Below are 18,881 nucleotides of genomic sequence, written 5' to 3'. Positions count from 1 at the left end.
TAAAACAAGGGTCTCAAACACGTGGCCCGCATGCAGCCTGCAGGGCTATTTCCTGCGGCCTGCCAAGCAGCCCGCCCCCGGCCTACCTCCAGGCCAGGGGTGGGCAAACTACAGCCTGTGGGCCGGATCCCGCCTGCAGGATTTCCCCCCGTGAGCCCCATGCCGCTCCCTGAAGTGGACGGCACAATGTCCCTGCAGCTGGGGGGGGCTCCGTGCATTGCCATGGCTTCCAGGCACCACCCCCCGCTTCTCCCATTGGCCGGGAATGGGGAACCGCGGCCAAAGGGAGCTTCGGGGGAGGTACCTGGAGGAGCAGCAAAGCAGCGCCACCCTGGAGCCCACACCCCGAACCCCTCCTCTACCCCGCGCTCCAACTCCCTGCCCTGAGCCCCCGCCGCACCCCTCCTGCTCCCCCTGGGGGCAGGGAGGGGGCAGAGTTGGGGTGGGGACTTTGGGGAAGGGGTTGGAATGGGGGCGGGGAAGGGGTAGGAAGAGGTGGGGTAGGGGCGAGGCCTCATTAAAGGGGTGGAGTGGGGGCATGGCCAGGGCAGCAAGGGGGGGGTGTTAGTGATGCATCCCTCAGGGCAATGCACTAGTCCTCCTTTGGCCCTCGTGGTCATTTGAATTTGAGACCCCGGTGTAAAACTATTATCACAAAATTGCAAATGTAAAACTTTTTAAATGTATAAGCATTTTACTCGCTTGGGCGCATTTGCCTCATGGTGTACAAATTTGAACTCTGCTTCAAAAATTTGCACAGAAGAAATTTTTTGCACACACGGCCTGTCAGAAAATTAGAGGGAACATTGGTAGTGGTGGTATGATATTTTCTGTCTTTTTATCTCTCCCTTTCCTAATGGTTCCTAACATTCTGATAACTTTTTTGACTTCATGATTAGCAGATGTTTTCAGAGAACTATCCACAGTGACTCAAAGATCTTTCTTGAGTGTAAAAGCCAATTTAGACCCCATCATTTTGTATGTGAATGTTCAACTTCATCTGCCATTTTGTTGCTAATCACCCAGTTTTGTGAGATCCCTTTGTGACTCTTCACAGTCAGCTTTGGACTTAACTATCTTGAGTAATTTAGCATCATCTGCAAACTTTGCTGCCTCACTGTTACAACCTCTTTTCCAGATCTCCTTTGTAAAAACAGACCATTTATTCCTCTCCTTTGTTTCCTATCTCTTAACCAGTTACTGATCTATGTGAGGACCTTCCCTCTTACCCATGACTAGGGCCCACCAAATTCACAGCCATGAAAAACGTGTCACGGACTGTGAAATGTGGTCTCCCCGTGAAATCTGATGTTTTGTGTGCTTTTATCCTATATTGTATAGATTTCATGGGGGAGACCAGCATTTCTCAAATTGGGGGTTCTCACCCAAAAGGGAGTTGCAGAGGAGGTAGCAAGGTTATTTTCAGGGGGCCACCCTTACTTCTGCACTGCTGCCTTCAGAGCTGGGCAGCTGGAGAGCGGCGGCTGCTGACTGAGGGCCCAGCTCAGCAGGCAGCAGTGCAGAATTAAGGGTGAGGCAATACCATACCATGCCATCCTTACTTCTGTGCCGCTGCTGGCGGCAGTGCTTCCTTCAACTGCCATTCTCCAGCTGCCCAGCTCTGAAGGCAGCACCGCAGAAGTAAGGGTAGCAGTACCACAACCCCCCCTACAATAACCTTGTGACTCCCCACACACACACACACACAACTCCTTTTTGGGTCAGGACCCCTACAATTACAACACCGTGAAATTTCAGTTTTAAATAGTTGAAATCATGAAATTTATGATTTAAAAAATCCTATGACTGTGAAATTGACCAAAATACACTGAATTTGGTAGGGCCCTACACATGACTGCTTACTTTGCATAAGAGCTTTTAATGAGGGATCTTGTCAAAATCTTTCTGAAAGTACACGATATCTACTGGATCACCTTGTCCACATCTTTGTTGTCACCCTTCTTCCCCCCCCCCAAAAAAAAATTATACATTGGTGAGGCATGATTGCCCTTTAGAAAAGCCATGTTGACTCTTCCCCAACATACTGTGTTCATTTGTGTCTGATAATTCTGTCTTAATTCTGGCATTTCTTAACTCTAAACTTCTTGATGGTGCAACCATAACATGCTTTTAACATAGATATTTTTGTGTCTATTTATAGGCAAAACAGGTAGCACCAATTATGCTTAAAGGTTGCCCATGCACTTCCATTTATAAGACCACTTTCTATAAATATAGAAGAGGTCAGGGAAAGTAGTCCATGCATAAACAGTATTACTTTTCTCCTCTGGACACTGTACCTTGTAACAAGCAGCTCAACAAATAAACTAAAAGGTCTTATAATAGTGACTGGCTTCTTTAAAGTAGCAAAGCTTTATAGAATTAGTAAGAAGATTAAGCTGCAATAGAAGAGGGAAAAATGCAATTACCACGTTCATCAATTGATCTCAAAAGACACAGCTGTAATAACTGGTTTAGTTGTTTTACAGCCATAAAATAAAGATGGGGAAGAATGTACCCTTTATGGTGTTAGGAGTTTAGTTAGCTTGGCAGCAAGAAGTATTCAGACTCAAATATTTTTCTAAATGATTTAAAGATTCTCAAAGAAGGTGAGTGAACCCGTCAGGTTGGTTTGTTTTTTAAAGGGCAGTATTGCTGCCTTTACTTCCTCCTCTTTTTTAGTTCTAACATTAGTAATTTAAGTTGTAATTGATTGGGGGTTTTTTGTTTTTGGTATTCTCTGAAAAGGCAACAGCTGTAAAATTGAACACTGCTACATAAAGAGCACTTTTGTTAAATGGTTCGAGACAGGTGGGACTTTTTCCCATGGCCAATGCCTCCTGTAGTCCCAAAGCTCTCCTCCAGCACAGCAAGTCGTAGTAGTTCATATTAACCTTCAACCTGGTTTTAGGAGGAAGTAGCTCTGCAACTAGCTTCTTGCCACCATGTTTTTTAAACTTTGTGAATGTGCCTCATCCAAGTCCTTTATTCCCTATATCCATTTGCAAACTTGAACAAATCATGTCTCATTTTCTTCTTCTATAAGGAGAATGCCAACAGAAATCAGTGGAGCCTTTCCATTGACTGCACTGCGGGTTCAGTCAAGCCCTAAAATGGAGTTAATAGTGCTTGCCCGCCTTTATCAAAGCACATTGTGATCTATGGATGAAAAGCACAGTATGTTAGTATTTTAATGTATTGCATATTTTTCACATCTAGGCCTCTTGTTACATTTTCCATCTAGTCAAGAATGGGTTGGGCATATAGCTTTGTGGAGAGCCCACTGGTATTGCTGCTGGGTAAACCATAGAATATCACTACAATATAATGTCCTGTTATCTCCCATGTTGATTGTGCTGATTTGGTAGCACTTCCATCCCCTGCTTGCCCAGGGAGGAAGAGACTGCACCAAAGGGATATATTAAATATATTTTTATATTTTTAAGGGTCATATGATCACAAGCTAAATATGAGTCAATAGTGTAACACTGTTGCAAAAAAGCAAACATTCTGGCAAGTATTAGCAGTATTGTAAGCAAGACACGAGAAGTAATTCTTCCATTCTACTCCATGCTGATCAGGACTCAACTACAGTAATGAGTCCATTTCTGGGCACCACATTTCAGGAAAGATGTGGACAAATTGGAGAAAGTCCAGAGGAGAGCAACAAAAATGAGTAAAGATCTAGAAAATATGACCTATGAAGGAGTATTGGGGAAAAATGGGTTTTTTAATGTGAAGAAGAGAGTCTGAGGGGGGACATAACAGTTTTCAAGTGTATAAAAGGTTGTTACAAGAAGGAGGTAGAAAAATTGTTCTCCTAAGCCACTAAGGATAGGACAAGAAGCATGGGCTTAAATTGTAGCAAGGGAGATTTAGGTTGGACATTAGGAAAAACTTCCTAACTGTCAGGGTAGTTAAGCACTGGAAGAAGTTGCCCAGGCAGGTTGTGGAATCTCCGTCATTGGAGGATTTAAGAGGAGGTTAGACAAATCCCTGTCAGGGATAGTCTAGATAATATTTAGTCCTGCCATGAGTGCAAGGGAATGGACTAGAGAAGACCTCTCGAGGTCCCTTCCAGTTCTATGGTTCTATGAAGATGGTGATTAACTTTTATAAACAATGGCAAATGTCATGATTTTTTTTTCCCTGTGTCTGATTGTGAAAACCCGGCATAATTAGTGAAAGTATACTGGCCTTTATTTTTATAACACTTTTTAAATATTTTTCTTTATCTTGCCATTTTATGTAATATTAATTTTGTCCCAAAACAAAAAAAATCTTAAATTCATGAATGGCAACTGACGAGCATGCCCTGCAGATATTAATAAATTTTTGAGTATTTATAAACAAAAGGCTCATGAGGATACTGTATGTCTCCACAACGTAATCAGGTGTCTGTATCTCGATGGAATTATCAAATCTTGTTTAAATACATGAATATTCACATTATGCAGTTATAATTACCACTGAGGTCGTTGTATAAAGTGCAGCATTTGTATCCTTTTATTTTATTTAAAGTGAATTTTGTAATGTGGTATTACATCACCATGGGTTTGGCTCTGGTCGCTACAGTTTCAAGCTCAACAGAGTGAAAGTCACCTGTGCTACTTGCTTCAGATTTAGAGTCTCTAGGAACACACAAAGACCAAGGGTAGTGACCACACACACATTTACGAGTACAAGATCTAGTCTGTTTTACAAGTTTTGTTAAAATTATGATTACCCAAGCATATAGAAATTCTATACATACCTCTGCACAAGTAACAAATATAGTTATACTCACATCCTTAACAATAGTGTTAGGGTCTAATGGGTGTCTCATAGATTGATCATCAGTAGAGGGATGGTTGCTGCTGGAGTTTCCCATAGGGAGCTCAATTTTCCCACTCTGCACAGCCCCTTTTTATAATGTGATTTTTGTCTGTTCCTCATTAGCATTTACACATTTCATGCACCCTGTGGTTAGGGCATGTGTTAGAAAAATGTGATTACTGGGCATCTTGTAAGCTAAACATTATTTTTACTCTTAATTTTTTGCAATATCACCCAGTGGTACATCTTTTCCCGTAATCTTGTGACCTTTTGTTTCAGCCCTACTTACTTTGATACCTAATAAATAATTATCCGTCCTAACTAATGATCAGTCTTGTACTTCTATAATCCTAGAATGTAACTCTATTTAGCATACGATTATATATGACATAACATGTTAGTTAATCATAACCACAGAGTAAATGAACAATAAACTAAAATCACTGGCTGTACATTTTACAGAAGAGGTTAACACTGATAGGAAATACTTGCAGTTTCTCAAACTGCTGACTCTTGATTTGTGAGCTACCTCTTAGTTCAGACTTCCAAGAACATGGTTAACTACCCCTTTAAAAAAGCCTGAAAGTCAGTTTATTGTGGGGGGCACACATGGTGGCATTAAGAGCAAAAAAAGTCCTCTTAGATTCCTTGGTACAGTTCTGTATCTCAAAGCTTTTAGGGTACCAACCCTTGCAAGGGCTGAATCCATTACCTTCTCTCTCATAATTATGTATTAGGAACTAAGTGCCTGCAACTAATATCTTTGGTGTAAAATTAGCCTTCTAATGCCTGAGGTAATGTGTGATTGTATTATATAGGATGTATAACTTGCTACGTCCATATGTTTAAAGATTAGGAGTATTATTTCTTATTATTTCTCATAAAATTGTCCCAGGCAAAAGTGAGTCCTTACACTTCCTGTGGGACTTTTTATTGTTAATCTGTCACCCTTAGTTACTCCTCTAGATTCCATTCTCCCCAGATACCTATTTAGATGAGCTATTTAAGATGCTTTATGGATTTGGTGATGGGAGAGGTGTTTTAAAGAGCCCTGTGACCATCCCTTTCATCCTTCATTTCTGGTTGGTCATGATGCTGTTGCAGGTTTTTACATTAGGTTCAGACCAGTGTGACCAAACCATCAACAAGTCCAAAACAACAATGTATTTGCTTTGTAGCCTACTTTAATTTTACCAACTGTTTCTCTGTACCATGTAGTTTGCTATACACTAATGGATCATTGAGCAGCTGTTCTGTACCATAACCAAAGTGACCTGTACATTTATTTATACTAAAATTATTCTAAAATTCTGGAGTTTCTAATTTAGATGAAAAGCTATTTCCAGAGATATCTTCTTTTTGTTCTGTCTTTGTCACCTATAAGACTTAGACCCTCAGAATATAATATGGGGGAGAATTTGTCGATAAGAACATAAGAATGGCCATGCTGGGTCTGACCAATGGTCCATCTAGCTCAGTATACTGTCTTCCAACAGTGGCCAGTGCCAGTTGCTTCAGAAGGAATTAACAGGACAGTTATCAAGTGGTCTATCCCATGTCATCCAGTCCCAGCTTCTGTCAGTCAGAGGTTAAGGGACACCCAGAGCACAGGGTTGCTAATATCCATTGATGGACCTGTCTTCCATGAACTTATCTAATTCAGTTTTGAATCCAGTTATAGTTTTGACTTTCACAACACCCCTTGGCAATGAGTTCCACAAGTTGACTGTTTATTGTGTAAAAAAATACTTCCTTATATTTCTTTTAAACCTGCTGCCTGTTAATTTCATTGCGTGATCCCTGGTTTGTGTGTTATGTGAAGGGGTAAATAACACTTTTGCATTCACTTTCTCCACACTATTCATGGTTTTACAGACTTTTATAGTATTCCTCTTCCCTCCCCTCTATCATCCATTTTCTAAGCTGAACATTCCCAGTATTTTTAATCTCTCCTCATATGGAAACTGTTCCATACCCTGATTATTTTTGTTTCCATTCTCTGTACTTTTTCCAATTCTTAATATATCTTTTTTTGAGATGGGGTGACCAGAAGTGCACGCAGTATTCAAGTTGTGGGTGTACCATGGATTTGTATAGTGGCATTAGGATATTTTCTGTGTTTTTATCTATCCTTTCCCTAAAGTGATTCCTAAAGTAATTTCATCTTATTTATGAAGATGCTTTCATGTCTGTACAATGTTAAAGTAAATAATCCCAAGACCAACACACTGAATCTAAGCCCACACAGGGAATGCTCTTGCAGGACACAAAACACCCATGGCCTAAGGAGTCTCATAACTTTTAAGTACTCCAAATTCATTGTAGTGGTTGTATGACCTCCCCCTGCAGCTTTTGGCAACTTTGTATTCCATTAGGAGGTACGGATTTTTTAAGTAGCCAAACATGTTTGAGGAAATAGGGAGATATTGATTTAGGCCTAACTTCATAAGCAGATAGTGTATGCATGGTATGTGTATTATTAAAGGTATGGGTAGCAGCTGTTATCACTGAAGTTGAGCTCCAAATTCCAGTACTATCCCCATGTTTCAGTTGCTCATAACTTTATCCAATAAATTCCTTTTTGATGTGAAGTTTTTTCCATGCTTGGATTTTCAGCCCAAAGGAGAAAAATCAGGTCAGCCAATTTTGAGTTATTCAAGTACGAAAAGACTTTTTTCCAAATTTTCTGATTACAAATTTTTGCATACTAAAAACTTCTTTAAATGTCTGAAACTACAAAATGAAAAGTTCTCTTGTCTTGTAGGTTTCACTGAGACTTCAAAAAAACCTGTTATTTCAGTGGTTTTAAAGTTATGAGCATGTAATGACCAATTTTGCTTATTTGCAGTGGTGGTTTTCTTTAAGGAGTTTTGCAGTGCATTAAAGAAAAATGCTGATGGTGCCCAGTAGTCCTTTAGTTTACGGGCCCAGTTAAACTGAAAGCTAAGTCCATCGAGTTTAGAAGCTCTGACGAGGCTGGAAGAATGTAAAATTCCCAAATAACTTCATATCTCACTTCTACCTTTTTTTTTTTTTTAAGGTGTGTGGTGGGGGAAAGAGTAGATTAAATGCCACTCCCCAAAAAAAGCATTAATGCAACATTAAGTTTGAAAAATTGGACACTTAAGTGAGGAAAGTCATAAGATTTATGTTTCTCCCCCATGAATTTGATTTTTTAGATCTCTCCATGCATAGTATATTTTCTATTTCTATGTTCTCTCTTAATGTAATTTTTAATGTAATTACTATGTAGCATAAAATGTATAGGATATGCAATGTGGCCAGTTAACACAGCGGAAACAAACTTAACTTTTGGAATGTTATGACTTTTGGAGAGCTTGATTTTTGCAATGTTAGGAGTGAGGAATCTTAGAAATGTAGGGCTGGAAGGGACCTTCAGAAGTCATCAAGTCCAGCCCCCTGCGCTGTGGCAGGGCCAAGTAAACCTAGATCATCCCTGGCAGTTGCTTATCCTTTCTGTTGTTAAAAACTTCCAATAATGAGGATTATACAACCTCACCTGGAAGTTTATTCCAGTGTTTAACTATCCTTTTTTATATTTTCCTAATATCTAACCTAAATCTCCCTTGCTGGAGATTAAGCCAGCTACTTCTTGTCCTATCTTCAGTGAACATGGAGAACAATTAATCACCATTCTCTTTATAACAACCCTTAGCATATTTGAAGACTGTGACAAGTTCTCAGTCTTCTTTTCTCAAGACTAAACATGCCCAGTTTTTTTAACCTTTCCTGATAGGTCGGGGTTTCTAAATCTTTTATCGTTTTTGTTGCTGTCCTCTGGACTCTTTCTAATTTGTCCACATCTTTCCTAATGGGTGGTGCCCAGAACTGGACATAGTACTCCAGTTGAGGCATCACCAGTGCCTAGTGGAGGGGGCAACTGCCTCCTGTGTCTTACATACAACACCCCTGATAATCATTAATGCTAACTTTACTACCCATTATGAATTTTTCTCTTTGCTATCTGTCTCAGAAATCACTACATAAAAGAGAATTTAGAAATATGAATGTGTAGTTCCAGCTTCTGCATGAGAAGTATGCTTATTGTACATTGTTATATTAAGCCTGTCCTATATTTTTGTTGCCTACTTTGCAAGAGATTGCTTGCCACATACACACAGAGAATTCCCTTCAAAGTATAGTATTAATGTTAGAATAACATTTAACATTCCCGAAAACTTTATTTTCACCATATTAAACTAAATACAATCTTGAAATAATCAGATTCACTTTAATTAACAATAAACATATTCATAAATAAGACATTATATTTAAATATAGATGCTATAATAAATCAAATAAAATCACAGAGAACTTCTACACCGTGAGTCCTTTTAACTTCCTTTGCACACCTTCCTTGTAACAGGTGTATTTAATCTAATATTTTAAAACTTTTGTCTCATAAAAGTAGTGCTTTCCTACAATGTGCATTTCAATGTAAAATGTCATATGGTGGTGTTGGAAGGTTGATTTCTCTATGTTGGATAGGATAACATTTCATAATTATGAGCTGAGTGACCATTGCCAAAACCAGTCAACTCATAATGAATCACTGAAACTATAATATTATTCACATTAGTTCCTTCCTGTTTCCATCTCTATTCATTCAACATTAAGTATACATGAGTAGTGGAATAAAATAGTTGTGTATAATATCCCCTGGCATGTACTAATGTCATTTTTGTTCTGACTTATATTATATGTTAACTCTTTCCAAATCAATATCTGTCTTGGTACATTTTAAACACATTCATAATTTTTCTTACAATAAGTTCATGTATTGCATGATTGTGGACCATCATGTCCATAAAATGAGGAGATGAGTGCCAGATCATCACACGGCGAAGGTTGGAAATGCTCTATCAGAGTTTATGCTTTTTCTTTAAAATTTTTTGTTGTATTAAATGTTACCTTAATCTCTAAAGAACGTAAGATATTCAATACGTTATGCTGCAAACAAAATGCCTTGGGAAAAGAAGGCACCTTACCTAGCAAGACTTTTTTTTTTTCTTCTGTAAAGCCAGTCAGAGTTATAGGCTGAACCAGCTCAGTCTTAATGTAGTCCCCTCTTATGAATGTATGACAATAGTTTTTTATGACAAACTTTCTCCCCCGCCACCTCCTTGCACAGGTCCCTGTACTCATTCATTGTGAATTTCAGATAGAAAACTAAGCAGGATTCTTTGGTGTATGGGCCTTGGGTCTATAGCACCTCAGCCTTAGTGATTGTCATATCTTGATGTGTAGCAAATGAGAGGAGTCTGCTGGAAGAGGAAGAATAGCTTTGTGAACAGAGCACTGGACTGAGATGTAGGAAATATGGGCTCTGCCACAGATTTTTCTATCTGGAAATATAGTAGTTCTAGGTTTGAAAATGGGGGATAATAACGGTAAGGATGGCAAAAAATGCTGAACCAGCTGTTTCATTCACTGAGCACCAGTCTTCTACTGCACTGAACAAGGCGGGAATCTTGCGGAAAACAGTGTGTGATGATATAATCTGACTGTTGCGCATACAGTCAAGAGGACAGAGATGAAGGTGGTCGGGCACCTTTATCTTTATCAATTTCTGACCTTTTAGTGCTTCTGTCATAAACATGCAGCTAATGGTAGCATAAAATCCCTCCTTTACTTGTAAAGGGTAAAGAAGCTCAGATAACCTGGTTAGCACCTGACCAAAAGTGCCAATAAGAGGAGAAGATACTTTCAGATCTGTGGGGGAAGGTTTTTGTTTTGTGTTTCTTTGTGTTCTCTCCAGGACAGCAAGGAACCAAGGCAGGGAAAATACATCTCCTAAAGCCATACCTGAACTAAGCATCTAAGATTCCAAATTTTAAGTAATAGGAAGGAAATGCTTTAGATTATCTTTTGTTTTAGCTTGTGAATTTTCCCTAGCCTAAGAGGGAGGTTTATTCCTGGTGGGGTTTTTTTTTTTTGTAACTTTAAAGTTTTGCCTAGAGGGGAATCCTCTGTTTTGAATCTGATTACCCTGTAAAATTACCTTCCATCCTGATTTCACAGAGGTGCTTTTACTTTTTCTTTATAATAAAGTTCTGTTTTTAAGAACCTGATGGATTTGTCCTAAATACCCAAGGGCCTGGTCTGTGCTCACCTTGTTTACTCTCAAGCCTCCCCAGGAAAGGAGGTGAAGGGGCTGGGGGGATATTTTGGGGAAACAGGAACTCCAAGTGGTCCTTTTCCTAAATCTTTGTCTAATTCACTTGGTGGTGGCAGCGATACTGTTTAAAGGACAAGGAAGAATTTGTGCCTTGGGGAAGTTTTTAACCTAAGCTGGTAGAGAGAAGCTTAGGGGGTCTTTCATGTGGGTCCTCACATCTGTACCCTAGAGTTGAGAGTGGGGAGGGAACCCTGACAGCTTCACTTCACAACTTTAATGCAGTTGTTTGTCTATTAATATACACACACGCATATTTCAGAGTAGCAGCCATATTAGTCTGTATCCGCAGAAAGAAAAGGATTAAGTATACTGTAGAGTAGAGGGGTGTGGGCAAGGTGACACTTGTATCATAAACCTATGTTTTCAGCCAGAACTTCTGGATAATTCTTTATGGGCGAGGACTCCTGGACAAGTACCCTGTAATTCATGATTAAAACTAATCTCTCTCACAGTAGATATTTAAAAAGACGGCATTACTACTAATAAAAGTTCAGTTAAGTTCCTCTTAACTTAACAAGCAGAACTACTTTGGGATTCAAAAATCCCCTGTTCAGGTTCCATTTGAATGTGTCATCCCCCAACCCCTGGTGAACTAAGCAAAGGACTATCACTCATTTAACACTTTGGTTACTTTGCTAAATTCTGAACTCTAGTATCCATGATATTAAAATTTTCTTTATTCTTGCTATGATTCACTTAAGCAACTAACTACTATAGTCCACAGCCCAGATTTCAAAAGCGTTCTTTTATTTTAGATACCTCACCTTTTTTGGGTACCCAAATACCTTAAAACATTAACACCCAACTTTGAAGGTATCTCATTGAGTACTCCAAAAGTAGGGCACCCAAAATCATTAGTTACTTTTGATAAATTGTGCCATAGGTCTTTAATATTGGGTATAGGCCTTCTTGTTATAAGTGACTTGTAGAAAAGCTAAACTGTCATGAGGATTGCTGCAGAAATATTGTGCTCCAGAGGACTGAAAGCCTTTTTTTTTTTTTCCCGCCTTAAAAGCCCTAAGAAATGCCAATCTAACACACAAAATGGGCAAGGAGACAAGGCATCCAGCATCTTTCAAGCTGAATATCTTGATTTTTGTGGATTTAAATCCAAACATTAATGTTAAGTCAATTCCATTTTCTTCACGTGAATTGCTTTATGCATATCTAGATGGATACTATATCAATACTTTTTACAAATTGGGATTTAGCCAGGATTACTGATGATCACTGAATGCTAGCTATATAGGTAAAAGATACGTTAGCATGCTCAATGATAGCTTCAATGTTTTGTTCCGTCTTTTATCCTTCTCCATTTGTAATTGTGATTCCTTTTATGCCTACATTGTTCCATATGCCATTATTATTGAATTGCTATCTTCAGTGGTAATCAAACCAGGCTGCTTTGATTATATATAACTTCACAGTGAACCAGTACTTCAAAATGTGAGTTTTTGAAAAGGCTTTCATTACAAGTTCAAGGAAACTGAGCAAAGTCTCATGCAGTATATGACCTGTTTAACAGTTGAGCACTCCAGATCTACACTTAACAAATACATCTTTGTCACTGTGTACCATGGAGACATATCCTAGGCTTCTACATCTCAACATTCAGGCAGCTTTTTAACTGGGTCTTAAGACCATTCATCATAAAAAGAGGTTTAAAAACTGGCCAATAAATTTGTAGAGTGAGATATACGGGTAAAATCAAAACTGTGTATAAAGCACTGTAATATGTGATTTTTGTCTTGTTTTTTGCAGATTTAGAAATGGCAATTGCATATTGGAATTTAGTCTTATCAGGAAGGTTTAAATTTTTAGATCTTTGGAATAAATTTTTGTTGGTAAGTATATTTTTCTGTTCCTGTATGTGTTAATGCACAATAGTAAGGTGAACCCCACAGTTTGTAAGATTGTGTTCCCACTGCGCATGCACACCAAAAAAAAAAAAAATGAGAGTACAGTGAATGACAGCAGTTTCCTTTTCAGCATCTTTGCTTTATGAGAACTGATACGGAACATTGTTAATGGACCCTACGTGAATACTCTCTCTAATTTCTCTCACTGGGGAAAGTGAAATGATACCTAGAGGCAGTCCCATAAGGTATGCCTGCCTCGCAGCACCCCCCTGCTAGCTGAACATGGATGCTGCTAACACACTCTGGCTCAGTTTCCCCTTACTAAGGTTTCCTGTCTCCCAGGAATTCATGTGGCTCAGAGCTCCTCTTCATAACAACTTCTGGGCTCCCTTTACATCTCTTTGCTCTGGGATAGAGTGTTGACTCCCAGGGTGTTTCTTATGACTCTCTCTCTCTCAGTCTCAGCCCCTCTGGGCTACCTTTCCCTCTTCTATGTTCTGGGATATAGATCTGACCATTCTTCCCTGGAGTCCTGCCAGAATCTACTTCAGGGTCTTACAAAGGAGACCAACTTGCTTCTTGTAGTTCTTCCTTCAAACTGAGTTTTCTCTGCCCTTTTATGAGGCCCTGATATTTATCAATCTGTCAAATGACTCCAGTTAGTTCAGCTGCCTTACTCTGGGAGGTAGCTAATTATGGCAAAGGGATGGGGGGAGCTGATTGAACAGGCCTCTTGGCCCTTAAGGAGCAGGCCTCCCTAGTCTGGGAACCACTTGACCTTATGCCCTCTACTTGTAAAGGCTGAAGATACAATCTGACACCCTAAATTGTAGATTGAGCCCTCATCCTGTCTGTCCTCAGGCACATATGATTCTTCTTCGAGTATTGTCCGTATGGGTGCTCCACTATACGTGTATCTGCATCCCTGCGCTGCTGATCGGAGAACTTTGGTAGTAGTCTTGCCCATGCAAGCATAGTGGCTGGTGGGAAACGAGGCTAGCCATGGGCAGGCAATCCCTCCTCAGTTCCTTCTCAACTGCCCCTGGCTAGAGACTGAGCTAGAGCTGTCCGTTTGCAGATCGTTAGTTCTCTTAGAATTGTTAATTTTAGCTTCTTTTGAAGCCCCTTTTATCTTTCTTTGCTTTGTTTACATTTTATTTTGACTGTTGCCTTTAAAAAAAGAAAGAAGAAAAGAAAGGGACTTCATCAACCCCCTGTTGATCCCCCCTCACCCCATAGGGATATGCCTGGCTCTCCGGGCTTCAAAAAGGAAGCCTTTGCAAGGAATCTATCTCAGTGACTGACAGACACTCGCAGTGCATCCGCTACCTGGGAGAGAAATAGAAGTGTGGCCTGGGTAAGCAACTGAAGCCCAGATCCAGGAAGGAGAGAAAACTGAGGCTCAGACTCCTTCTCGTGGAGTCAGCCTTTCAACCTCCGGAGTCTTGGTGGGAGCCCTCGCCACAGCCCTCCACTCTGAAGGGAGGTGAGCTCAGAGAGACACCTGCAAGCCACTCACATAAGGCCTCTAAGAAAAGGTCCGTGTGTCCCCATAGCAAGCCCCAATGAAGCGAAAAACAATCCTCGGCTCAATCAGTATAATCGGTACTAACAGCACCGAAGCCATTGAAATCTGGTATCCAGGGCATGTGCTTTACCGAACCGACAGGGCAAGTTGGAATGCCTGAAGACTCGATGGGCACAGGGAATGAAGCATCAATACCGGGGGTACATGAGACACGTAGAATATCTGCCCCGGGGAAGGCTCCATCTGTATGGTCCTCAACATCAGTACCGCTGACGATACACCAGGCACTGACGGACCCTGCTGTCAGATCTGCATCTCCGACACTGTAGGTGCAAGCGTCTTGGCATCAACAGCCTCTGCCAGTACCAATGCCCTCCGCACTGACAGATTTCCAGTGCATGATGGATCTTTTAGTGTCCAACACACTGGATTCTCCTCTGCTCAATAATGGGGGCCTGGTACCAAATTCACACAGAGCCCTTGACTCACTGAACACCTTCTGCCACACACTGCTCTTTTCGTTGTCAGAATCAGAATGTGAGCTAGCTTCCTGCGCTCTTCTCACCCACCATATGGAGCCCAGTTTCATTATGGACACTGGGCAGATCACCCCTCTGACCTGCAGCCTCCCAGGTTTGGGCAACTGTGGTACTAATCACCAAGCCCCTTCCCATCTCAATGGCCGTACTGGGACCCCTGGCAGGCCCAAAGGCAACAGGCCTCCATCACTGCTAGTGCAGCCTACCCACAGCCAAGGAAGTACCCTACTTCAGCAATTGCCTTGAGGGCCTCTGAGCTCCCTGAACAGGCAAGAGAGGAACCAGAGGCCAAAGTTGAGGAGGAAGTCATTTCTTCAGCCCACTTCTTGTCATTGTTGTCATCATCAGACGAGATGGTGATGCCTCCTCCGCCATGTATAGAGGATGACTTTAAACTGTTCTAGGGCTTGGCACAGAGGATGGCAGAGACCCTCCAAATATCTTTACAAGAGGTGTCTGAGTCAAATTACAAACTGGTGGACATTCTGCATTTCTCCACCTCCTCCAGAGTGGCCCTTCCTATTAATAAGGCTCTACTGGATTCCATCAGGGTGTTGTGGCAGACCCCCACATCCATCCCACCAACTTATAAGAGGGAGAAGAAGACATATGCCAGCAAAGGACATGGAATTCCTGTTCTCACACCTGCCTCCCAATTCAATCATTGTGGATACGGTTTACTCTAGAAGCCACCAACACCACTTTAAGTCCACCACTTATGACTGGGATTGGAAGCATCTGGACCTGTTTGGCAGGAAGGCCTACTCCTCGGCCACCCTCCAATTCATAGTGGCGAACTATCAAGCCTTGTGGGCTAAACACAACTCTCAGAAGTATGTGAAGCTTAGTTCTCTTATTGAACAACTCTCCGATTCTCACAAGGACCAGTTTAAAGCCTTGGTTAATGAAGGCCAGCTGGTGGCAAAAAGGTCTCTCCAGTCTGCACTTGATGCATCTGATACGGCAGCATGTTCTATTTCAAATGCCATTGTGATGTGACGGGCCTCCTGGCTTCTTCTCTTCGGCTTCCCCAAGGAGGTCCAAATGATGGTGGGGGGCCTCCCCTTTGAGAGAATGAAATTATTTACTGAAAAGACTGTTGCCTCCCTCCACACACTAAAAGATTTGAGGGTCCCTCTTCGATCCCCGGTATCTATACGCCTGGGTACAAAAGAAGGCACAGCACTCAGTGACCATTCAAGCGTTGCTCACAATACTCCTCTCAATACTCATCCTAGTTTCCATCTCAATATACATAGAGATTGTATGAACCTCAGAGGAAGAAGCCCAGGTTCTCCAGATGAAAGACATCGGGATCTCGGTAAACTTCCTCTTAGCCCTCCACCTCAAAGAGATGGCTTTGATAGGATGGTCGAGGTACCTGTAGAACACTCTTCTCATTTCACACAGGGAAACCCCACCCATCCCTTCAGAGATAGTCTCACCCCGTTCCACAGCACCTGGGAATGGATAACCTTTGACAAATGGATGTTGGAGATCATCCGAGATGGATACTCCGTCCATTTCTCCCCCATCCCAAATACCTTTCCCAGTCCCTCTTCAAGGACCCCTCTCACAAGAGCCTGCTGCTTAGGAGATAAACCACCTCCTTAGCATACGAGCCATAGAGCCAGTGCCCGCACATCTAAGCGACAGAGGCTTCTATTCTCATTACTCCCTGATACTGGAGAAAAAAAGGGGGTTGAAGACCTATATTGGACCTCAGAGCGCTCAACAAGTTTATCAGGGCTCAGAAGTTCAAGATGGTCATATTATCTACAATCATTCCAGCATTAGAAAAAGAAGACTAGTTCTCAGCCCTTGACCTCCAAGATGCTTATTTTCACATCTCAGTTATACTGAGCCACAGACATTACCTCAGGTTCACGCTGGACCAAGACCACTACCAATACAGAGAACTCCCCTTTGGCCTCTCCTTGACCCCCAGAGTATTCTCCCAAAGTCCTCTCGGTGGTGGTGGCCCACTTATGCTCTCAAGATATCATGATCTATTCTGACATGGACGATTGCCTTTTAAGGGCACGGTCCTTCGCAAAGGCCCAGCAAGTCACTCAGACCACACTGGATCAGTTTCAGAATCTGGGCCTACAGATCAGTGAACAAAAATTGACATTAATACCAGAACAGAGGCTAGAATTCATAGGAGCCAACCTCAGCTCCATTCAGACGAAGGTGCTCGTCCCACATTACAGATTTCTTAGTCTCTCCTCGTTGATGGAGACGGTACAATCCAGTCCCCATATTTCAGCCAGACAGTGCCTCCAACTCCTGGGACACATGATTATGGGCACATCAGTTATCGCTCGTGCCAGACTATGCATGAAATGTCTCCAAGAATGGTTTGGTTTGGTTTACAGGCTGAACAGAGACAACATAAGCAAACTGCTATTGATGCCCACCAGGGGCAAGCAATCCTTGGAGTGGTGGAAGGACCCAGTGACCATCAATACAGGAATCCTATTTGTTCAGTCTTCCCCATCTCTGCTTCTGACCACCGATGCATCCCTCAGGGATGGGGTTCACATTGCAATGGTCGTACAATACAGGATAAATAGTTTTGAGCCGAGAGATGTCTGCGCCTCAACCTACTAGAACTCAGAGAGGTCAGAAATGTGTGCACTCACTTCCTCCCACTGTCAAAGATACGCACACAAGAGTCATGATGGACAATATGGCCTGTATGTATTACATAAACGATCAGGGAGTTACCAGGTCTCATTCCCTGAGTGTAGAAGCACTAAAACTATGGAACTGGTGCATCTCCCACAATATCTTAATATCAGTGGCCTACTTACTGGCAATACACAACACAATGGGGGACAGTCTCACCCACAAATTCCCACATGACCACAAATGGGATATAAATTTGGTGGTACTCCATGACATATTCCAACAATGGGGGACACTGATGTTAGAGCTGTTCACTATTTACCAGAACAAGAAATGACCACAGTACTGCTCCAGACTGGAGATCGGACAACACTCCATGGGAGACGCCCTCCTCCCTCCATTGGACAAGGGCCTTCTTTACACCTTTCCCCTATTCCCTCTAATACTGAAAGTCCTGTTAACAGTGAAAAGAGAGAGAGTGAACATCATACTGATTGCTCCCACCTGGCCCAGACAGATGTGGTACCCTTACCTGCCACAGCTGACACTAAGTCCACCGATGACTCTTCCATTTCCTCCTTACTGTCTGTCGCAGAATGAGAGGTGCATTTTCCATCCTGACCTGCAGATTTTACATCTCAAAGCCTGGGTCTTTCACATAGGGTCTTTCACAAAGCCTGGGTCTTTCACATGCTTGCTTTAAGTAGGTACAGGAGGTGTTATTCCATAGTAGGAAAGGAGCTACTCACTGTACCTATCTACAAAAATGGAAGAGATTCCAAATCTGATTCCAGCCCAAAGGTATCATCCCTAATACATCCACTCTGCCGGTGATTCTAGACTACTTGTTGACTCTCAAGAAGTCAGGACTCTATCAGTTCACTGAAGGCTCATCTAGCATTGCAACTAGGTCAAAAGGTACAGTGATTTCAGCTCAGAGACTCTCAAAGTGTGTCTCAGATTGTATTAAACTCTGTTACCAATTGTGTAATGTAACACCCCCGTCTTTAATACGCACGCATCCTAGGAGGTTGGTCTCCTTCTCCATCGTGTTCTCCAAGGGTAACCCTATATCAGAAATCTGCAGAGCAGCTACCTGGGCGTCTGCACATACCTTTGCAGAATACTGTGCCATCCTGGGGGTTTTGGCTGCAGATGCCAAATTCAGTGCCACAGTACTATCATCCATATCAGACTCAGCTTCAAAGTCCCAGCCTCCAGTGGTGGGCACTGTTCGGGAGTCACTTACAGTGGCGCACACATAGGGACATTACTTGAAGAAGAGAAGGTTACTCACCTTGTGCAATAAC

At 41.7% G+C, this 18,881-nt stretch overlaps 1 protein-coding gene across 4 annotated transcripts in view; it reads left to right on the top strand.

Moving 5' to 3' along the window:
- Positions 1 to 18,881, top strand: part of DCUN1D2 (defective in cullin neddylation 1 domain containing 2) — a 66,303-nt gene that overhangs the window by 35,088 nt on the left and 12,334 nt on the right. For all 4 annotated transcript variants that reach the window (XM_043507149.1, XM_038386553.2, XM_043507210.1 and 1 more), the window contains one exon: positions 12,776 to 12,858. In XM_043507149.1, the coding sequence (XP_043363084.1) occupies positions 12,776 to 12,858 (83 nt within the window). The remainder of the gene's footprint in view (positions 1 to 12,775; positions 12,859 to 18,881) is intronic.

This window comes from Dermochelys coriacea, chromosome 1 (genome assembly GCF_009764565.3).
Source record: "Dermochelys coriacea isolate rDerCor1 chromosome 1, rDerCor1.pri.v4, whole genome shotgun sequence".
NCBI classification, from domain to species: domain Eukaryota; kingdom Metazoa; phylum Chordata; order Testudines; family Dermochelyidae; genus Dermochelys; species Dermochelys coriacea.
The sequence above is the reverse complement of the archived record's forward strand: the minus strand, read 5'-3'. Positions and strand labels throughout refer to the sequence as shown.